Source organism: Eschrichtius robustus, chromosome 7 (genome assembly GCF_028021215.1).
Source record: "Eschrichtius robustus isolate mEscRob2 chromosome 7, mEscRob2.pri, whole genome shotgun sequence".
Lineage (NCBI taxonomy): Eukaryota > Metazoa > Chordata > Mammalia > Artiodactyla > Eschrichtiidae > Eschrichtius > Eschrichtius robustus.
The window spans coordinates 88,690,535-88,707,485 of NC_090830.1; the positions used below are offsets into that span (position 1 = coordinate 88,690,535).

The 16,951-nt window shown below is 52.4% G+C and overlaps 1 protein-coding gene across 5 annotated transcripts in view; it reads right to left on the minus strand.

Moving 5' to 3' along the window:
• GRID1 (glutamate ionotropic receptor delta type subunit 1) overlaps positions 1-16,951 on the minus strand; it is a 675,078-nt gene that overhangs the window by 471,882 nt on the left and 186,245 nt on the right. For all 5 annotated transcript variants that reach the window (XM_068548005.1, XM_068548004.1, XM_068548008.1 and 2 more), the window contains exon 4: positions 7,609-7,814. In XM_068548005.1, coding sequence (XP_068404106.1) covers positions 7,609-7,814 — 206 coding nt within the window. The remainder of the gene's footprint in view (positions 1-7,608; positions 7,815-16,951) is intronic.

Sequence of the window (16,951 nt, forward strand, 5' to 3'; positions counted from 1 at the left end):
AGGTATGCCCAGGGTGCTGCAGTGCCCTGCAAGCCCTCAATGGCTTTCCCAGGGTGTGTTGCAGCAAAAATAGAAATGAAGTTTTCCCTCTCCTGAGAACAAGGAGAATAAAGGGAACAGTGAACAGGCTAAAGAAGAAACATAACCTGGCCTGAAAGAGTTAATCACTCCTAGTTTTGTTTTTTTTTTAACTGTTACTAATCTGTAACTAGATTTGTACTTCACAAAGCTAACCTATTACTCTTTAACACTATGTGAATTACATCCTGCACTACCTTGTAGCAAATCACCCCATGTAGCATTTGCATTTCAGAAAAAAAGGTCTCAGGCAGATAACCCAGAGACAAACGGACCCAATTACTGGGCTGCCTGATGCCAGCTGTGACTCTTTTGAAATAATGCAGGAAGACGAAGAACGCAAGACCTTCACTACTTTGATGCTTATCATATACCCTGCACTGTGAGCCCCACATATAAAATCTTCTCTGATTCCCGAAGGAGTAGGGGGGCCCAGTTCTTGAGGCGCTAGCCTGCTGTGTCTTCCCTTCTGCCTGGCAGAAAAATAAAGCCATCTCTCTCTTCCTCCAAAATCTCTGTCTCCGTATTTCTGTTTGGCATCAGTGCACAGAGAAGCCGAGATTTCGGCAACAGGTGCACAGGGTTCAGAAGGACGAGAGGAGTGTGGGAACAGAGAAGGAAGGAGACGGTGACCTGGACACAGGCCCTGGGGGGACAGCTGTCTGTTCCCTTCCCCATCTCAGCCAGGCCCCGAATTCCGGCTGCCTTGAGCATCGCAGAGCTCCAAACCTGCCAGAACAAACTCTACCGAATATCTCTTCCTCCTGAGCTCATTTCTAAGAATTTCTAAAGGGAAAAAAAAGAATTTCTCAGACTCGTTGTACTTTTGCTAAACTACTAAGGCTTTAAAATCCGTAAACAGTAGGATATAATTAAATGCAAATGCGGGGCCACATTTAAAAATTAATCTTCTATAATTAATTAGCAATTTTAAACATTCTGATAAATGATACTTAAATGGCACAGAATTATCCTAGCTCTGAGTGATAAAGTCATCTGCTGAAGATTTACCATGGTGGAGTGAGAAATATTTGCATGTATCATGTGGGACAACAGAACATTGCAATCACTTAATTTACCTTTGCTATGAATGTATTTAAAAGCACAGTCTTTATTTTCAAATTGTAGGAGCAAACTCACTCACTGCAGCAAACTCTGAGAAGCAACTGATTCGGAGCCAGGCATTAACCCTGGCTGTGCTTCTAGTAAAGATTAAATTGGCCTCCAGCCACACCCCTTGCCTGGGAAGCCAGTCCAGGTTGGGGTGGGGAGGGATGCTTGGAAGTGGCCCTGTCCACCTTTGTCCCTTCACATTCACCTACTCCTCCCAGCCTGGGTGAACGATGGCCCCCACTCCCAGAGCAATGGGGAGCTGTCCTACGAACAGGCTGCTCCCTTGCTGTTCTTTCTCTTATCCTTCTCGGTACAGAAAGAGATCCCCGGTATCATTCTAACCCAGAGGCAAAAGCCATCAGCTGCAACTATCACGCGGTGCTGCTATTTCTTTCCCAACATTGCAATGCCTTCCCCAGACTGCTCTGCCATCAGCAGTGCCTTTCAGGGTGTGTGTGTGTGTGTGTGTGTGTGTGTGTGTGTGTGCACGCGTATGTGTGTGTATCAGTGCCTCTTGGGCTGTGCTAGTCTGAGGGTCTGCTTGTACCAGAGTATGTGGCTGGTTGGCGGTATCACTGTATCAGCCTGTATCCGTGTGTGCGTCCATGTGTGTGGGTGTGTGTGTGTCCAGTCTCCCACACCTGCCTGCACTGCTGCTTATTGCCAGCCCTCTCCCAACCCACTCACCTCCCTGCACACTGCTCTCCCCCTGTGGTACCACGTGTCACCCGCAGGAAGAGCTCACCCCATTCGCTGACCGAGGAACCAAGACCAGGCCAAAGGCAGGGTTCTGAAGCACACTTAAGCCTTCCAAAGAGCAGAAGTTTTAAGACCCAAGCCCTTGCTGATGGGCTGGCCAAGGACCTGATGACCAACCAAAACAAGGCAACTGAGGAATATACAAGAAAACGTAGCTTTCTATTGGAAGTAAGAAATATAAAATATCCATTCATCATTCCCTCAACAGCCACTGTGGGCCAAGACTTGTGCTGCTCTTGGAAGATAAAGCAGTGGACACCACGCAGTCCCTGCCCTTGAGGGGGTCACATTCCCGTGGGAGGGACAGGCTGCACAGGGCTGGACGGCGCTCGGACTGCAGGGCGGGGGCAGGGCACGGTGTCTGCCTCACGAACTGTCAGCAAGCAGTGGCAATTCTTCTCCATAAATGCTTAAAATACCTTAATTTTTCTACTTTTTCCAATAAAACAAAACAGACTGGGAGGGAGAGGAGAGAAAAATAAAGAGGATACAAAAGGAAAGAGGGAAGCCCAAGTACAGCTAGAGACAGAAGCACAGAAATAACGAACGAGAGCTGAAAGGACAAAGTCCTGGAGTCCCCCTTCCCCACACACACCCAGAGGAGGCTCTGGCGGATGAGAGCCCTGGGGCGCCCCCTCTCGGCCGCCACGGCCGAGTGCCCAGCAGGACCACGGCCACGGTGTAGCCACAATGTTCGACACCATGGCAGGTCCCCAGGAGAAGGCACCACCACTGTATTCCCAGCCAGTACTTGATATGGTTCCTGGTCCATAGTAGGCACCCAATCTGTACTGACTGCATGGATGACTGGGTGGGTGGATGGATGGATGGATGGACTGAAGGACTGATGCATGAACACACAAATGGATGGATGGACAGACAGATGGACACACAGACACATGGACAGCTGATGAACGGATGGATAGACTCTCCTTCAGGAAGATGAGATGAAGCCCGGGGCCAAAATGGACTGTGGACTGGAGGGCTCCCCATGAAACCTGACCTGGAGAAGAAATAACAGAGAGACGTACACACCCCTCAACAGCTGTGGCTGTGGCTATGGAGGCCACTATAGACTACTAACCTCGAAGACCCTGAAAAGAACAAACCAAGAACAAACCGGTCCCGAAGTCTGGATTCCCCACCCCCGGAATAGGGAACCCCTTCCTGCTGCCATCCCAGCCTCAGCCCCACCACTCCCCACCCTGCACACCCACTGCAGCAACCTCACCACACACATCCCTGAAGATCCTACGGCTCTCCGGACCCCTGTCTCCACCCCCACCTTGACCATGAGGTTAATCAAAGTTCATCCCTATAGACCCAGACCCAGTGTCACCTACTCCAGGGAGGGTCCCTGACCCCTTGGCCACCCCCATCTCTCCCGGACCAGAGGACATGGCTCCATCCTCGGTGCCCTCACAGGACCTGGTCCACACCTCTGCTTTTATAGGTGAAGGGGTTTGTTTACACCTCTGTCTTCCCCACCAAGCTGGGAGCCCCAAGAGAGCGGAGACAGTAGCCTTAGTGCCCGGCACAGAACTTAGCACAGCACTCGGGCTCATTAAATGCTGGACAAATGAAAGAAGGAACTCCTGAACAGAGGGGAGGTGACTCCAGCAGCCAGGAGCAAGACCCCTGGCCTTGGCCCCTCTCAGCAGCTGTCACCTTGATCACTTCAGGACTTCCACAGCCCTGGAGTGAGTGAGGAGAGGACAGTGACATTCCCACCTCCCCTGGCTGCTTTGGGCTGACAGGCTACATGAGTATAGCATCATAGATGGCTGTCACCATCCACTAAATCCCCACTTGGCAGACAATGGTCCAGAGAAGAACCAAGGCCCAGCTCAGGATAGGATGAGTCCAATTCAGTCCCAATTAGGGGTGATTGGAAGGTGCCACCTCCCCTCACTCTGAGAGTCCCAGTGTCGAGCCCATGCAAGGCTTCCCTCCATGGCCTGTGCCCTCACAGCCCCCCAAGGGCAGCACCCTGGGGGCTCCAAGTCTGGAACCAGGAGACGGGAGTTCTGTCACCCCTGAGCCCAGTCTCCCCAAGGGGAGCCTTTTAAAGATAATGCATTGATGCAGTGATAATATTAACACTGTGATAAAAAAAGACCTCAGAGGAGGCAATGTGGATTCAAGACTGAGTGATAAAAGCTGAGAGGAGCTTGAGGCGGGGCCCATTATATGAGCCCACAGGGCCCCCCAAGCAGACCCCAGTGCCTCAGCCTGCGGCACACCCCTCTTCTCACCCACCATCTAGGCTAGACTCCCCAAGCCCACAACCCCTGGCAAGGGCAGCCCCTTGCAAAGTGGGATCACAGAGAGGCCAGAGGTGCATGGGCCCCCAGACCGAGCCCCCCACACAGCCCCAGTGACTGAGTGGACCTCCCAGCACAGCATATGAACAGCCTGGCAGGTCCCAGACAGCCATGTCCGTGTCATATAGAATTTGTCATTAACGACAGCAAAAGCACCGGCCTTCCCAACAGATTCACATGCAGCAAAATGTAAACGATTCAAGCAGAACTATCTTCCTCCCTCACTCCCATCAGCCAGGCTTTCTGAGTGGGGAAGTGGAGGAGGTACAGCTAGGAGGACCACATAACCCAGTCCTACTGGAACTTGTCCATACCAGGCCTGATCGGACACAATATCAACATGTCATCAATAGCGGCGCGGCTCTGAGGCCATTCACTTCCCCACAACAATGTTCTGTGTTTCATAAAATTCAGGACATGCCCTGGCAGTGGGTCTCCCTTGTGAACCTCCTCTCTCCTTGTCACAACAAAGAAGAGGTTGGGTTACTCTGCTCAAAAAGCCCAAGCAATGCCTGTGTGCAGTGCACAAAGGTTTTGTTCTGGGATTGGCATCTCCAAGTCTCTCCTGGAGGACCCGCTGGGCTAGCCAGCCATACAGGACACGTTCACCTCCAGAATCCAGGCTCCTTCCCCTACCAAGCTTAACAGATGCAGTAAAATTCTTTGAGCATAAGCACCCTAAAAACCTTTGCCAGACACTGGACAGAGGCAACTGAATTATACCTTCCCCCATGAAACCAGCATGGCCCTGTTTTACCCAGTACAGTAACTCCTATGCTTGTCTTTTCCATACAGGCAGACCTCAGAGATATCGTCAGTTTGGTTCCAGACCACCGCAATAAAGCGAATAGTGCCATAAAGCAAGTCACATGAATTTTTTGGTTTCCCAGTACATATAAAAGTTATGTTTACGCTATATTGTAGTCTATTAAGTGTGCAATAGCATTATGTCTAAAAAAACAAAGTACATATCCTAATTAAAAAATACTTTATTGCTAAAAAATACTAAGCATCATCTGACAACAGAGGGTTGCCACAAACCTTCAACTGGTGAAAGACACCATATCTGGGAAGCGTAATAAGGCTAGATGTGCCTGTAACATGGCACAGAGGGGCTCTGGAGTGGGTCATTCTGGACTTGAGTCCTGTTCAAACCCCGGGTGACTGCTTGCATGACCTTAAGCAAGGCATTTAACTTCTTCAGCTCCAGTTGCCTCATTTTCAAAGTGTTAGGATTAGAGAAGGCACACAGAGGGCCAGGCCCATGGCGGGCACCCAGGAAATGATGGTACCCTCCCTCCTCCTGATAGCAGGCACGTGGGACCAGAAACCAAGACTCCGAGCAGCCGGAGCTGGAAGCAATGAAGCCCAGGTACTGTCCTCCCCTACAATCTCTGGCCACCCCTCCCAGGGGCTTGTCATTCTTGCCCGACATTAAGAGCAGCCACTCCAGGGGACTTCCCTGGCGGTCCAGTGGTTAAGACTCCGCGATTCCACTGCCAGGGGCCCGGGTTTGATCCCTGGTCGGGGAACTAAGAGGTTACACTGCGAGGTGCAGCCAAAAAAAAGAGCAGCCACTCCAGGGGCAACCCCAGCTCCGCAGCACCCAGCAAAGCAAAGGCTTTGCAAACACGGTCTGGGAGATCAAGAAGGCAACCGGCCAAAGCCAAGCCAAGTGTATCCAACACTGCAGGAATTTGCATAATTAACCACTTGGAAATAATACCTTTAGGCCAGTCTTGGTTATGTGTTAAATCCTTGCAGGGCCTAGAAACAGGGCAAGAGCTGAATTCATCTGGAAGGGAAATGATGAATGTGAACAGTGAACAAGCACAGATGCTTCTCGAGAAGCTATGTGTCCATCACCGCCTCCATCCCTACTTTCAGATGAAGACACTGAGGTTACAGAGGTGAGGCAAATGACCCAAGGTCACACACAGAGTAAGTGGGGGAGCTAGACTCGACCCCAAAGTTGCTTACATCCAAAAAGCAACGTTCAGCAGAGCAGTAGCCGGGACGAAAGGAAGCAAGGAGAGGAGGCGAGGGATTGGCGAGGAGAGGGGAGGGGAGGAGCCCGGCGACACTTAGCAGACACCAGCCCCAGAGCAGACTCCACCGGCCTTTTAGCAAGGAGAAAAGCTTTCCTGGGGGCAGACACTGGCACGGACACTGCTGGGAACATTCTGAGAAAGCCTTGGACACATTAGTGCTGCTAATCCTAGCCTGCCCATTACTGGCCTGAATGACTTCATACAGAGAAATGTGTTCTGGTGAAAATGCCGAGCATCGCCCGGACCTCACAGCCGGGCTGACCACCAGCGTGATCCGGGGCCTGATTAGCCCAGAACGGCAGGGCTGCTGGCCAACTGCACCAAATTAAGCGTTCCCAAATTTTAAGTTCTCCAGCAGTGGGCTTCGTGCTGGCTGCTGATGCATGAGGTAGCATTTCGAGTAATAATTAATTAGAGAAGAAAGCAGAATAAGCAAGCAAAGGACATCAAATGGAGTTAGTACAATTCTGCCTTTCACTTCATTTTACATTCAATCAGAGAGGGCCAACAAAGTGCCCGGGGCTGGAAAGAGAACCGCCGGGAGCATTCAGCCACCCCCTGACTTCTTCCGTCCACCGCTGCTGCCAGGCACACCACACCCGCAGCCTGTCCCCCAAAACCTACCCAGGCCGGAGAGGGACCTGCCAACTCCAGGTTGTCACCTCTTTGCCATTAGACCACCAGGGCGCACCCATCATCAGCTCATATAGTACTTCTAGTTTTCTGTTCCCAAACTCATGGATTCTTTGTTAAACTGGTGGGTCTGACCCCTAATAAAGTTGTTTAGAAAAAAATCATTGATTATCCCAGGCACCAAAAAAGTAAGCACGTACACCAAGTATCATTTGGTGACATGCAAACGACACCTGCTCCGGGTGTTAACACATCCCAAAGCAGAGCTGCCCACCTCTGCCGAGAGCTGGAAATTTACTTTATCCCTAGAGGCTTACACCTGTCAACCAAGAGAGGAAAATTAAAAGGAAAAAAACAACAACGGCCTAAATTTTGCTGCAAAATTCCCTGGCAGTGACTAATAACCAGGTTTCCCACTAGCCGCCCCCAGCCTCTCAGCATCTGGGCAGGCGTTGGGTCACCTGTCGGGGACCAGTCAGGAGTCAAGTTGTGCTGGGGTCTCCTCCTTCGTGGTATGTGCTGTGGGCCCAGCACCCAGGGATCCCCACGTCCGTTTCAGCCATGCCCGAGCAGACAGTGCCTGCAGCCCACCTGAGCCACCCCCAGGGAGCCCTGGGCAGCGCTCCTGGGCCCCAGGCCCCACCACCTACCTCGTTGATGAAGGAGTGTGCCCCCAGCGGGCTCAGCAGCAGGATGGCGCGGCGCAGTGTGTCCCGGTAGCGATTCAGCTCCTCTGTCTTCATCGTGGTGAAGAGGCTGGTGAACACGTGGCTGACGTTCTTGTCCACCTTTTGTAAAGAGACATCAAGGCCCAGCCGCGAGGCCTGGTCCAGAAAGCTTTGGAGCCCACGGATATCTGAGCAGTGGAGAAGACGAGGGAGAGAGAAACATCTTTAAGCGGGAAGGGACCTTGGAGGGCGTCTAACTCCAATGCTACCCCCTCCCATATGGGCCTTGAGCAAGGATTCAAGTCTGCCTCCATGGTCCAATGAACAAAGGATGGAAGACATGTATTTAGTCCCAATGTCCCTCAGCAGCATCCAGCCCCTGGGTAAGTTTCTCCCACCATAGGAAGCACTTCCTGCCATCCAACAGGTCCTGTGGCCACAAGTGTCCTGCATGATAAGCTCCTTTTCTCTCCCTATTGCTTTCACCCAATGGGCGTGAAGGTTCTGGCAGTTCTGTCCTGGTTGCTACCTGTGGTGGTGGTCCCTAACCCTGGACCCCTGGTTCCCTCCACCTGGCTCTGCTCCCCAGGGCTATGACTCCTTGACCCTCAGTGGTGAGCTAAGGCCCCTGACTGCCCTGGTCAGAGCAGGCCCAGACTCAGTCCCTGCCCCAATCCTGTAACTGAACAGCTTGCACCCTCACAGCCTCCCTGAGGCTTGGGACTCTGTCTTGTTCCAGGGACTTGATTTTCCTGGATGAGCTCTCCTCCTCCACTCTCTTTCCAGCTGGGGTGATCTCACCCCAAGTCCAACGAGAACTCTGCATCCTGACTGGTTCAGGGGTGAGCAGGTGGTCCAGGATGGTCCTAGACTGAGCACCGTCCTGACACTTTGGTGGAGCACCCGGGAGAGAGGTCTGCTATTTCCCCTGTGATCAACCAAGGGGTCAGGATACAAGCCCAGGGCAGGAGGGGAGCATGGAAAGCTGGAATAAATTACCAGGAAGCAGGAGCCCATAAGGAGCTTGGGGCCCAGCTACATCAAATATTAGTGCAAACCTACTCTTGTGATGGCCGGGGCTGCTGAATATTTTTTTTTAACTAGGGCCCAAATCTCTCAGCGGCAGCCCTGCATGAGCCATCTGGCTTCTCCTAAAGGAGATCTGCCCAAGAATGGAGCCAGCAAGCAGGTCCAAGAGTGGGGCACAGTCCCGATGATGTCATTTAGGCCTCTGGGTCCACCTATGAAGCCTGTTTCTCCTGGATCTTTCAGTTTCATGAGCCAAAGAATACCCTTTCCTGCCTAAGCCAGCTTGAGCTGGATTTCTGTCACTTGCAGCCCAGAGTCTCAATGCATAGGCCACTTTTTCAAGTCTGGGATGTTTCCTTCATCTGGTCCATATCTGTGTTCCAGCTCCCAAAGGCAGGCCCCACACCTGAGCCACCCCCTCCAAAGGACACTGGGCCAGTCCACATCGCACTCGTAGTACTCCCTCAGTGTCTGGGATGTCCGTGGGCTGCCCGGGCATGCCCTGGCCCATCCAGTCACCCAAAATCAAATTCAAAGGATACAGTGTTAATTCAACCCAATTGTTTTTCCCAACCAGTTCCTCTTCCAAACTTGCACTTCATGCCCATTCCACAAATTTCATGAATTCTACACGTACCAGGCAGCATGCAAGCTGCTACAGTGGTTCCTTCACTGCCCATCTTGCTGGGAGGTTGGCTCACCAGTAAGTCTAGTCCCAGCTGGATACGACAAGAGCAGCCATGGAAAAGCAAGCATGGTGCCAGGGAGACCAGAGTACCATGGCAGTCATAACTGGGGTGCTGGGGGGAATGTGCACAGAGTCCCTCTGTTCCCACGATGGGGGGAAGCCCTGGAATAGGGTCTGAGTACCTGTTGTAGACTCAGACACTTAGAACTTAGTACAGTTCCTTAGTAGAGTTCCAGCCACTTTGTGCCTCAGTGTTTTCATCTGTAAACTGGGGATGAAAGTTCCTGACTACCATTTTCATAGGACTGTGAGGAACCACAGTTCTTGAAGGTACCACCTGCTTGCATCTCAGGGGCCTGCACCTGGGAGGCACAGAGAGCCTACATCCTAATGGTCCATCCGAGGGCACAGCAGTGCCCAAATGAGGACCCCTGGGTCCCTTCCAGAGATCGCAAATGTGAGACTGATATTCAAGTCCATGTGTTCAAGTCCAGCCATGACCTCAGCCAGCTTGGTCTATCGGCAGCCTGGCCCCTGAAGCACAAACATGCACCCAGAGCTGCCTGCCTGACAAAGCACAGAGGTCTCAGCGTTGCTCTGCCCACTGATCCAGACAGGAAAAGGTGCCAGGAAGCAGGATGGGCCCTCTGCACCAAGCCCCAGGGCTCCCCCAAAGGTGACCAATGGAAGACCACACAGTGCCTTACACCTGCCCTGGCACCAGGGGCTCCCAACACACAGGCCCCGGGTTGTCAACACCCCTTGGATCCCCAGAGAGGCCATGCAGTCCGCATCAGCCTGCTTGGGCCCCTAGAGATCTGTAGCCTTAAAGCCTCTTGAAAGAAAAATTTGAAGAGGTTCTTCAGAGCTTCTTCACCTATCGGAGGGAATGGCAGGCAAATGGGCAGAGATGGCTCAAGGAGCAGAATTATAGCAGGGGGAGGGGACCCCCAACTAGGAAAAGTCAGGGCTGGTGTCAACACTGGCCCCTCCCTCTCCTGACCACAGCATAACTCACGCCTGCCCAGGGCAAGCTTGAGAACATCTCAGCACCGAGCAGACACCCATATGCCTAAATCAGCAGTGCGCTCCTGTGCCGGGCATGCAACAGCTTGCACCCAAATGGCCCATGATGGTTTCCCCTCAATCTGGGCTGTCACTAGCCACCTGTAGCTATTCAAATTCAAACTTAATTTCATTAAAATTAAATAAAATCACACGCTTAGTTCCTCAGTCACACAGCCACATTTTAAGTACTCAATGGTCGCATCTGGCTGGTGGCAACCATACTAAGTAGCACAAATATAGATCATCACAGAAAGTTCCAGTACAGGGTCTGCCTGAGAAACTGTCTTTTAACCTGTGCAGTGTAAATGATGGTCCCAAATATGGGAGATGAGCTGCATTCAGGCCTCCCTATTACCATGCCTCTTGCCCTGTCACTTTGAAGACCATTCCGGCTCCTACTCCAGGTTCAACCACATGACCTGCTTTGACCCATGAGACCATTGTGACTTGGTATAAGCCGAGATTTGAGTAAGTGTGCATTTCTGTTTCCACTCCTGGACCCTGCCACCACCATGAGAACAGCCTTGGACTAGCCTCCAGAAGGATGCAGACACGTGGAGAAGAATCAGGCGGACCGGGCAGCCACCCCCGGCTACACGCCAGCTGAATTCAGATACACCAGTGAGCCCAGAGCAGAACTGCCTAGTTGATCGATAGACTCATACACACACACAAATGACTGTTTTTCTAAGCCACTAATTTTGGGGATGGTTTGTTTCTCAGCAATAACTAACTGATAAACCAAGTTCATCAGATGCATTATATCTAATATGCCTTAGGAAAAATTCACTGAAAGAGCAAGGCCTGTATCTCAAAAAGTCACCCACACACACAGCTTCCCCACATGGGGCCGAGTGCGAGCCAGTCCTGGGGTGAGGACACTGGTAGCTTCTGCAGCGCTATCCCTTCGCCTGGACACCAATGTCCTCACTGCCCGTGGCCTTGGCTCTGACCCAGATCTGAGCACAGCCGATGGGACAGGGAAAAAGGCAGCGCTCTGAGACCCACCATCTACCAGTTCCCACTCCACTTCTGGCGCCTTTCAAGGCCATTACAAGTATTTAAAGTGGCAGAGACTGGCACGTCTGCAGAGCCATGCTTTACGTGAGCACATGCGCAAAGAGAGCTTCAGGGTGGCTCTGTGCGTGTGCCCATGGGTCCACCAGTCTGGTCGGGGTCCAGGAACCTCACGCATCACACCAGCACAGCCGGTCCTCACAGGCTGGGGAAGAAGTCCCCTTCAGTCTCTTCCTTGAGGTCCCCCTACCTAAATCCATCTCAAGCCATAGGACTGTTTCACTTCCTCAGGGAATAGGAGGTGTCATGGGGGGTGGCAACTGTCTCGGGACCCACAGGGACGCACGAGGACATGCACACACAGAGAACACAAGCCCTCAGAGCTCCTGCGAACACGCAGCTGCTGCGTTTCTGCCTTCTGTTCGGGCAGCCCCTGATGGAACTGAGCCATCGGCGAGAGTTTAAGCTCCCTGCCAGTGGCTGGCTCCTCACACCTGGAACAAGTGACGCAGGCTGAAGGCAGTGCTCCTGGAGGGACCACGGCCCCGGCTACAGCCGCCTGCTCCCACTTGGCTGAAAAGGTCAGCCCTCAGCCCCTGAAGGTCTTATTCAGTTGCCCTTGAGGAGAGCTGGGGGGGCAGAATAACAGTCAAGAGCACAAGCTAACTTTGCCGCCCTCCTGCCGTTCCCCAGGAATGGGGCCAAGGAAGTCCACTTCTCCAACGAAAATCCTTTCCTCCCTCAAGACTGAGACTGAGTGTGTAACACCACCCTACCCTCATCCCCCAAGAAAGCCAGCTGTCCACTGCTGCTCCCCAGAAAGGGAGAATTCTCCAAGAAGTTAGACTAAAGACAGAGATGGGGCTGCTCTCGGGGTAGCAGTGTGGGCATCCCAGGAGCCCTTTGGCCCCCTACAGAGTTCTGGACCTTGGCCCAGGCCCTTCCACTGGGAGCTCTCTGTGCAGACTGGCCGGCCCAGTCCACCTTTGCTGGTGCAGCTCCCCCCAAGCAGACCCACCTCCACTAGAGGAGGGAGACGAGGGGGCCACAGTGGGCGTCACATCAGCCGCAGCCCAGAAAGGGCAGGAGAAGGCAAACGGCCCACAGCTCTCCAAGGTGGCAGCGGGGAGGGTGCAGTGGGCACGAACCATGAACAAGGGCATCGGCCACCCACAGGGATGACAGGGAGAGGCTCCCAGGAGAGAAGCCCTGCTCCCCAGAGAAAGGAAGCAGTTCAGGGAACAGGGCAAGTGCATTCCTGCGAGGAATCTGATGTGACGACACCCCAGGACGGGCCTCAGCTGCCTTGGCCCACCCTCTGGGCTCTCAAAGGACCTGGTCATCAGAAGTCTTTGCAATACCAGAGTCGTCCTGTTGACATTCATTCATCCCTCCTTCCCTCCAATATTCACTGAGAGCTTTCTCTGTGTTGGTCCCTCTCCTAGGGGCTGGGGAACAAGAATGAACGAGCCCACGGTATTCCCACTAGCACGGGACTTCCATTCCAGGGGCTGGAGAGGAGACTGGAAACAAATAAACAACAGATAATTTCCAACAGTGGTGTGAGCGCTGAAGAAAGTAGAGAGAGACTGGGTTGCAGGAAACGGCAGAGGGTCGGAGTGGGAGAGGCCCCTGTGAAGAGCATCGGTGAAAAGGATCCAGCCCTGGAAACCGCCCGGGGAAGACCACTCCTGACCGAAGAAACAGCACGTGGAAAGTTCCAGAATGAGGCATCTGGGATACCGAATGAAGAAGGGCCTTGCTCACTCCACAACGGGGACCAGGAATAGGGAGGACCGGAACTGTGGGGCTGCCAGGGAAGGAAGCTGGGGCCCCACCACCAGCAGTGGAGGGGGTGAGCACATGCATCCCCAGTGCCTGAGCCCTGGGCCTCCTCTGCCCCATCCCTCCTCCCCTCCACAGACCAGCTTCTGAATGCTGGGCCCAGGCACCCTCTGGCACTTCCCAGCACTCACCTCTCTGCCCACTACCACGCACACCATGCTGCTCTGAAGCTCTTGCCAAAGCCTTCAACAAATGGAGACCCTCCTCTCTCTTCATTCTCCATGGGTTCTCTGGATCACCCAGCCTGTGACCGCTCATCCTTGAAGTCCTTTCTCCCCTCCCCGGGCTTCCAGACACACACATGTGCCCCTTCTGCTCCTGCCTCTTTCCTGATCCCTCCCCTCATGCACTCCTGCTCACATCCCCACATTCCTGGGCTTCCCTCTGGCATCACCCATCAGCCAGGCTTGGAGAACATCAATACCAGACACCCAGGCTGGCCAAGGGCTCTCCACTTCTCCTAAACATCCCATCATGAGCCCATCTCCATGATCCCTTCCCAAGTTCAGGCACCATCATCTCCTCCTTGGGACTTCTGCCACAGTCTCCTACGAGGTCCCCCTGACCCCGGGGTCCTCCCAGCCAATGCCTTCCTCCGCCAGGATGTTTTCAGAGTTCATATCTGCTCATGATATAGCCCTCCTCTAAAACCTTTCATGAATAACACATTTCTTTTAAAGTTGCCAAGAAATTAATATTCACAAAAGAATCCATCAATCACAAACAAACAATAAGCCTTCCAGAGACTTTATTATTGTATATAAATAAACTCCATACATCTTAGTCTGATACATAAGAGACTCTCTGGTTTTAACAGCTTTTTTTATTTTTGCTTTTGTATCACCATCACCTTCTTCCACCACCACCGCCAGAAACCATGCACCCAAACCCCAGTAAAAAAAAGCTCTTTGCCTTTCGCTGGACACCCCCCTATACACACACCCTACACACCACCACACCACACACACACACACACACATACACGCACTCATACTCTCAGCCTAGATGCTCCCAGTTTGAAATTTATGGAGCCCTACCTTTCCATCAGACTCAACTGAAATCATACCTCCCCCCAGGCCATCTCAGATCCTCAAGTCAGAATTCATGCCTCCCTGAAGTTTCATAGCTCAAGGACCTGAGAAGCAGAAACTAGGTCTTTCTCATTTCTTTGTCCAAGCCCAAGGCTCAGTGACTAGCACAGAGTCAAAGACAGCCAAAGTCAGCGGAATCAAACTGGATCAAAGCAAGAAACAGCCTGAAGCCCAGGGTGATTTCAGCAACCACACAATTGCCCTGTATCTGATGGAGGCACAGCCCTACTAAGCAAGAAAGCTGTAACTATCCCACTACTCCTTCTGAAAAAAGAATCATATAGTCATGGGTGTTTAAAATACTTTCTAAAAAGTAACTGAAATGAAAGAACACATTTCAAATTGCTTCCCATACTATCTTCAATTTCCAAGAAATGTCCAAGCACTGAGAGTACTTGTAAAGAATATTTTACCATCTGTAATATATATGTATATGTATGAAGGCTGCCACCTCACACCCAGAAGTTCAAAGTTAGAAGTGTTTGGGGATTACTGGCAAATTTTCCAAAAGCTGAGACGCAACTTTCATTCTACCTACTTTTTTTTTTTTTAACTCCTTTCTTATCTGGCCCCCAAATACATGGTTCGAATTTCTTCCCAGCTAGAGTTTACCCAAATTCGAGTTCACTTCCAAGACCTCTGCCCAGGGTCCTCTCCTCCTTAATTGCTCACTCCCCTCCACAGCACCAACTCAAAATGCCACCATGCTTGTCATTCATGGAACAGCTCCAGAACTGGGGTGTGACGGAGGCTGGGTCTGCAGGGGAGGAAGCAGCCACCGTTTCCAAGAAAAGAGATCACAAAGACCTGCCTGCTGCCAATCAAAAGTGATACCCCTTCCCTCTGCTCAGAATCTATTTGGGACCTCACCTCCTAGAACGCAGCTGCCCAGCTGTGCATTCCCTCCCTCCCTTCTCCCTCCCTCTTCCTCAAATATTTCCTGAGCACTGCTCTGGGAACAGCAGAATTTGAAAACTTCACAGCCCAGTCCTCAAGGAGCTCTCAGTCCTGCATGTCAGACTGAGCCCAGAGCAAAGAGTGGCTTCGCCCTGCCACTCACTGAGCACCTCCCATGTGCCAGCGTGGGTTCCATCTGCAGACTACATTTCTTGGATGCATTATCAATCCATGTTGGTGGGATAAAGGGCATCTCTATGGGAGTGAGGTGGTCACAAAGCAGGCCCATGGGAGTTCAGCAAAGAGAGGAGCAGAAATGCACAGATGCGGCGCATCCAGCCGGCTCTCAGTAAAGCAGGATGCAGGCCTCTCCCTGTCATGAGATGACAAGGTCCCCCAGAGCAAATGCCCCCCCAGGGCCCAGGCAGGGGCTGGCTTCAGGTGAGCAGGAAGACCCTCAGGGGCTGTCCCACCTTCTTTGGCGGCACAGTGCCACTGTTCTATGTTTCTTGGCAAGGTTCTCAGCCTCCCTTTCCTGGTCACAATCTCAGCTGCCCAGCTGGCCCTGGGAGTCCTCCAGAGTGACCTCCCATCCCAAACTCCACCCCCCACCCCCCCCACCCCCCGCCAAAACCCTGCTCTCAGTAGTAATCATGTCTTTTATCAATACTTTTGGTATTCTGATGGCATCTGGAGCTCTGCTGACCCTGGAGGACTGCCCCTCAGAGGGATAATCAATTCCCAGAGATAGTAAACAACTCGCCCCAGAGCACCTCGTTCATATGCAAACCGACCAATCCGGGGCCTGCACCCTCAACCACCTCCTCTACGGGACTCGCACACGTTGAGCCACTATCCACCCGCTCCAATCACCCCAGGACCAGGTACCAGACAACTCGGGACACCCCTGTGCCCCACAGCCTGCCAAAATTATTCAAACCAGCCACTCCTAAGCCTGCTTACCCCACCTCACCCATTCTTTCCTGCAGAAATCACTTGAAGGGCTCTTGCCCATAGTTTCCCTTCGCCCTCTGCTTCCTGATCAACCCTGGTGCTTCCCCCAGTGGCCACCCAAGGCATGGTGTGCCCCCTCCACCTGGGAATTGTCACAAACTATCTTTTCAGTGGAAGTTGTCTCCTGATCTACTGGCCTTGTCATACCTAAGTAACAATAGAACATCCTCTGCATGGTGACCTGGGATGCAGCTCAGGGAGGGGCACACAGAAGTAGCCCCATTGGCCACACTCCCCGCCCCCTCCCCCAGGGGTCACAGAATAAGCACAGGCATGGGTTCGAATCCCACCCTTCACTAGCCCAGCGACCTTGGGCAGCCATTTCTCTGAGCCCATTTCCTCTGCAAACAGAGCTAATTCCACCTTCCTCCTAGGAGCACTATGATCCTTCACTGAGTGGCATACGTTACTGCCAGCACAGTGCAAAATAGATGTTCAGTGGCTGTCAGCTCCCTTCCAACCTTCTCACCAGCCCTGGAAACGCCCCCCAAAAGGTTCCCAAATGAACAAATCATCTCTCTTGTCCTAGAGGCTCATCAAGAAGGGAGGTGCCATCCTGATAATCGGATGACACAACAGAAGACTAAAAAGGTCGGCTCTCCCTTCTGTGATAATGGAAATTCCAAAGTTGTAAAGTGGCTGAGGGGAAGGTCTGTCATTGAAAACTCTCTGAGAG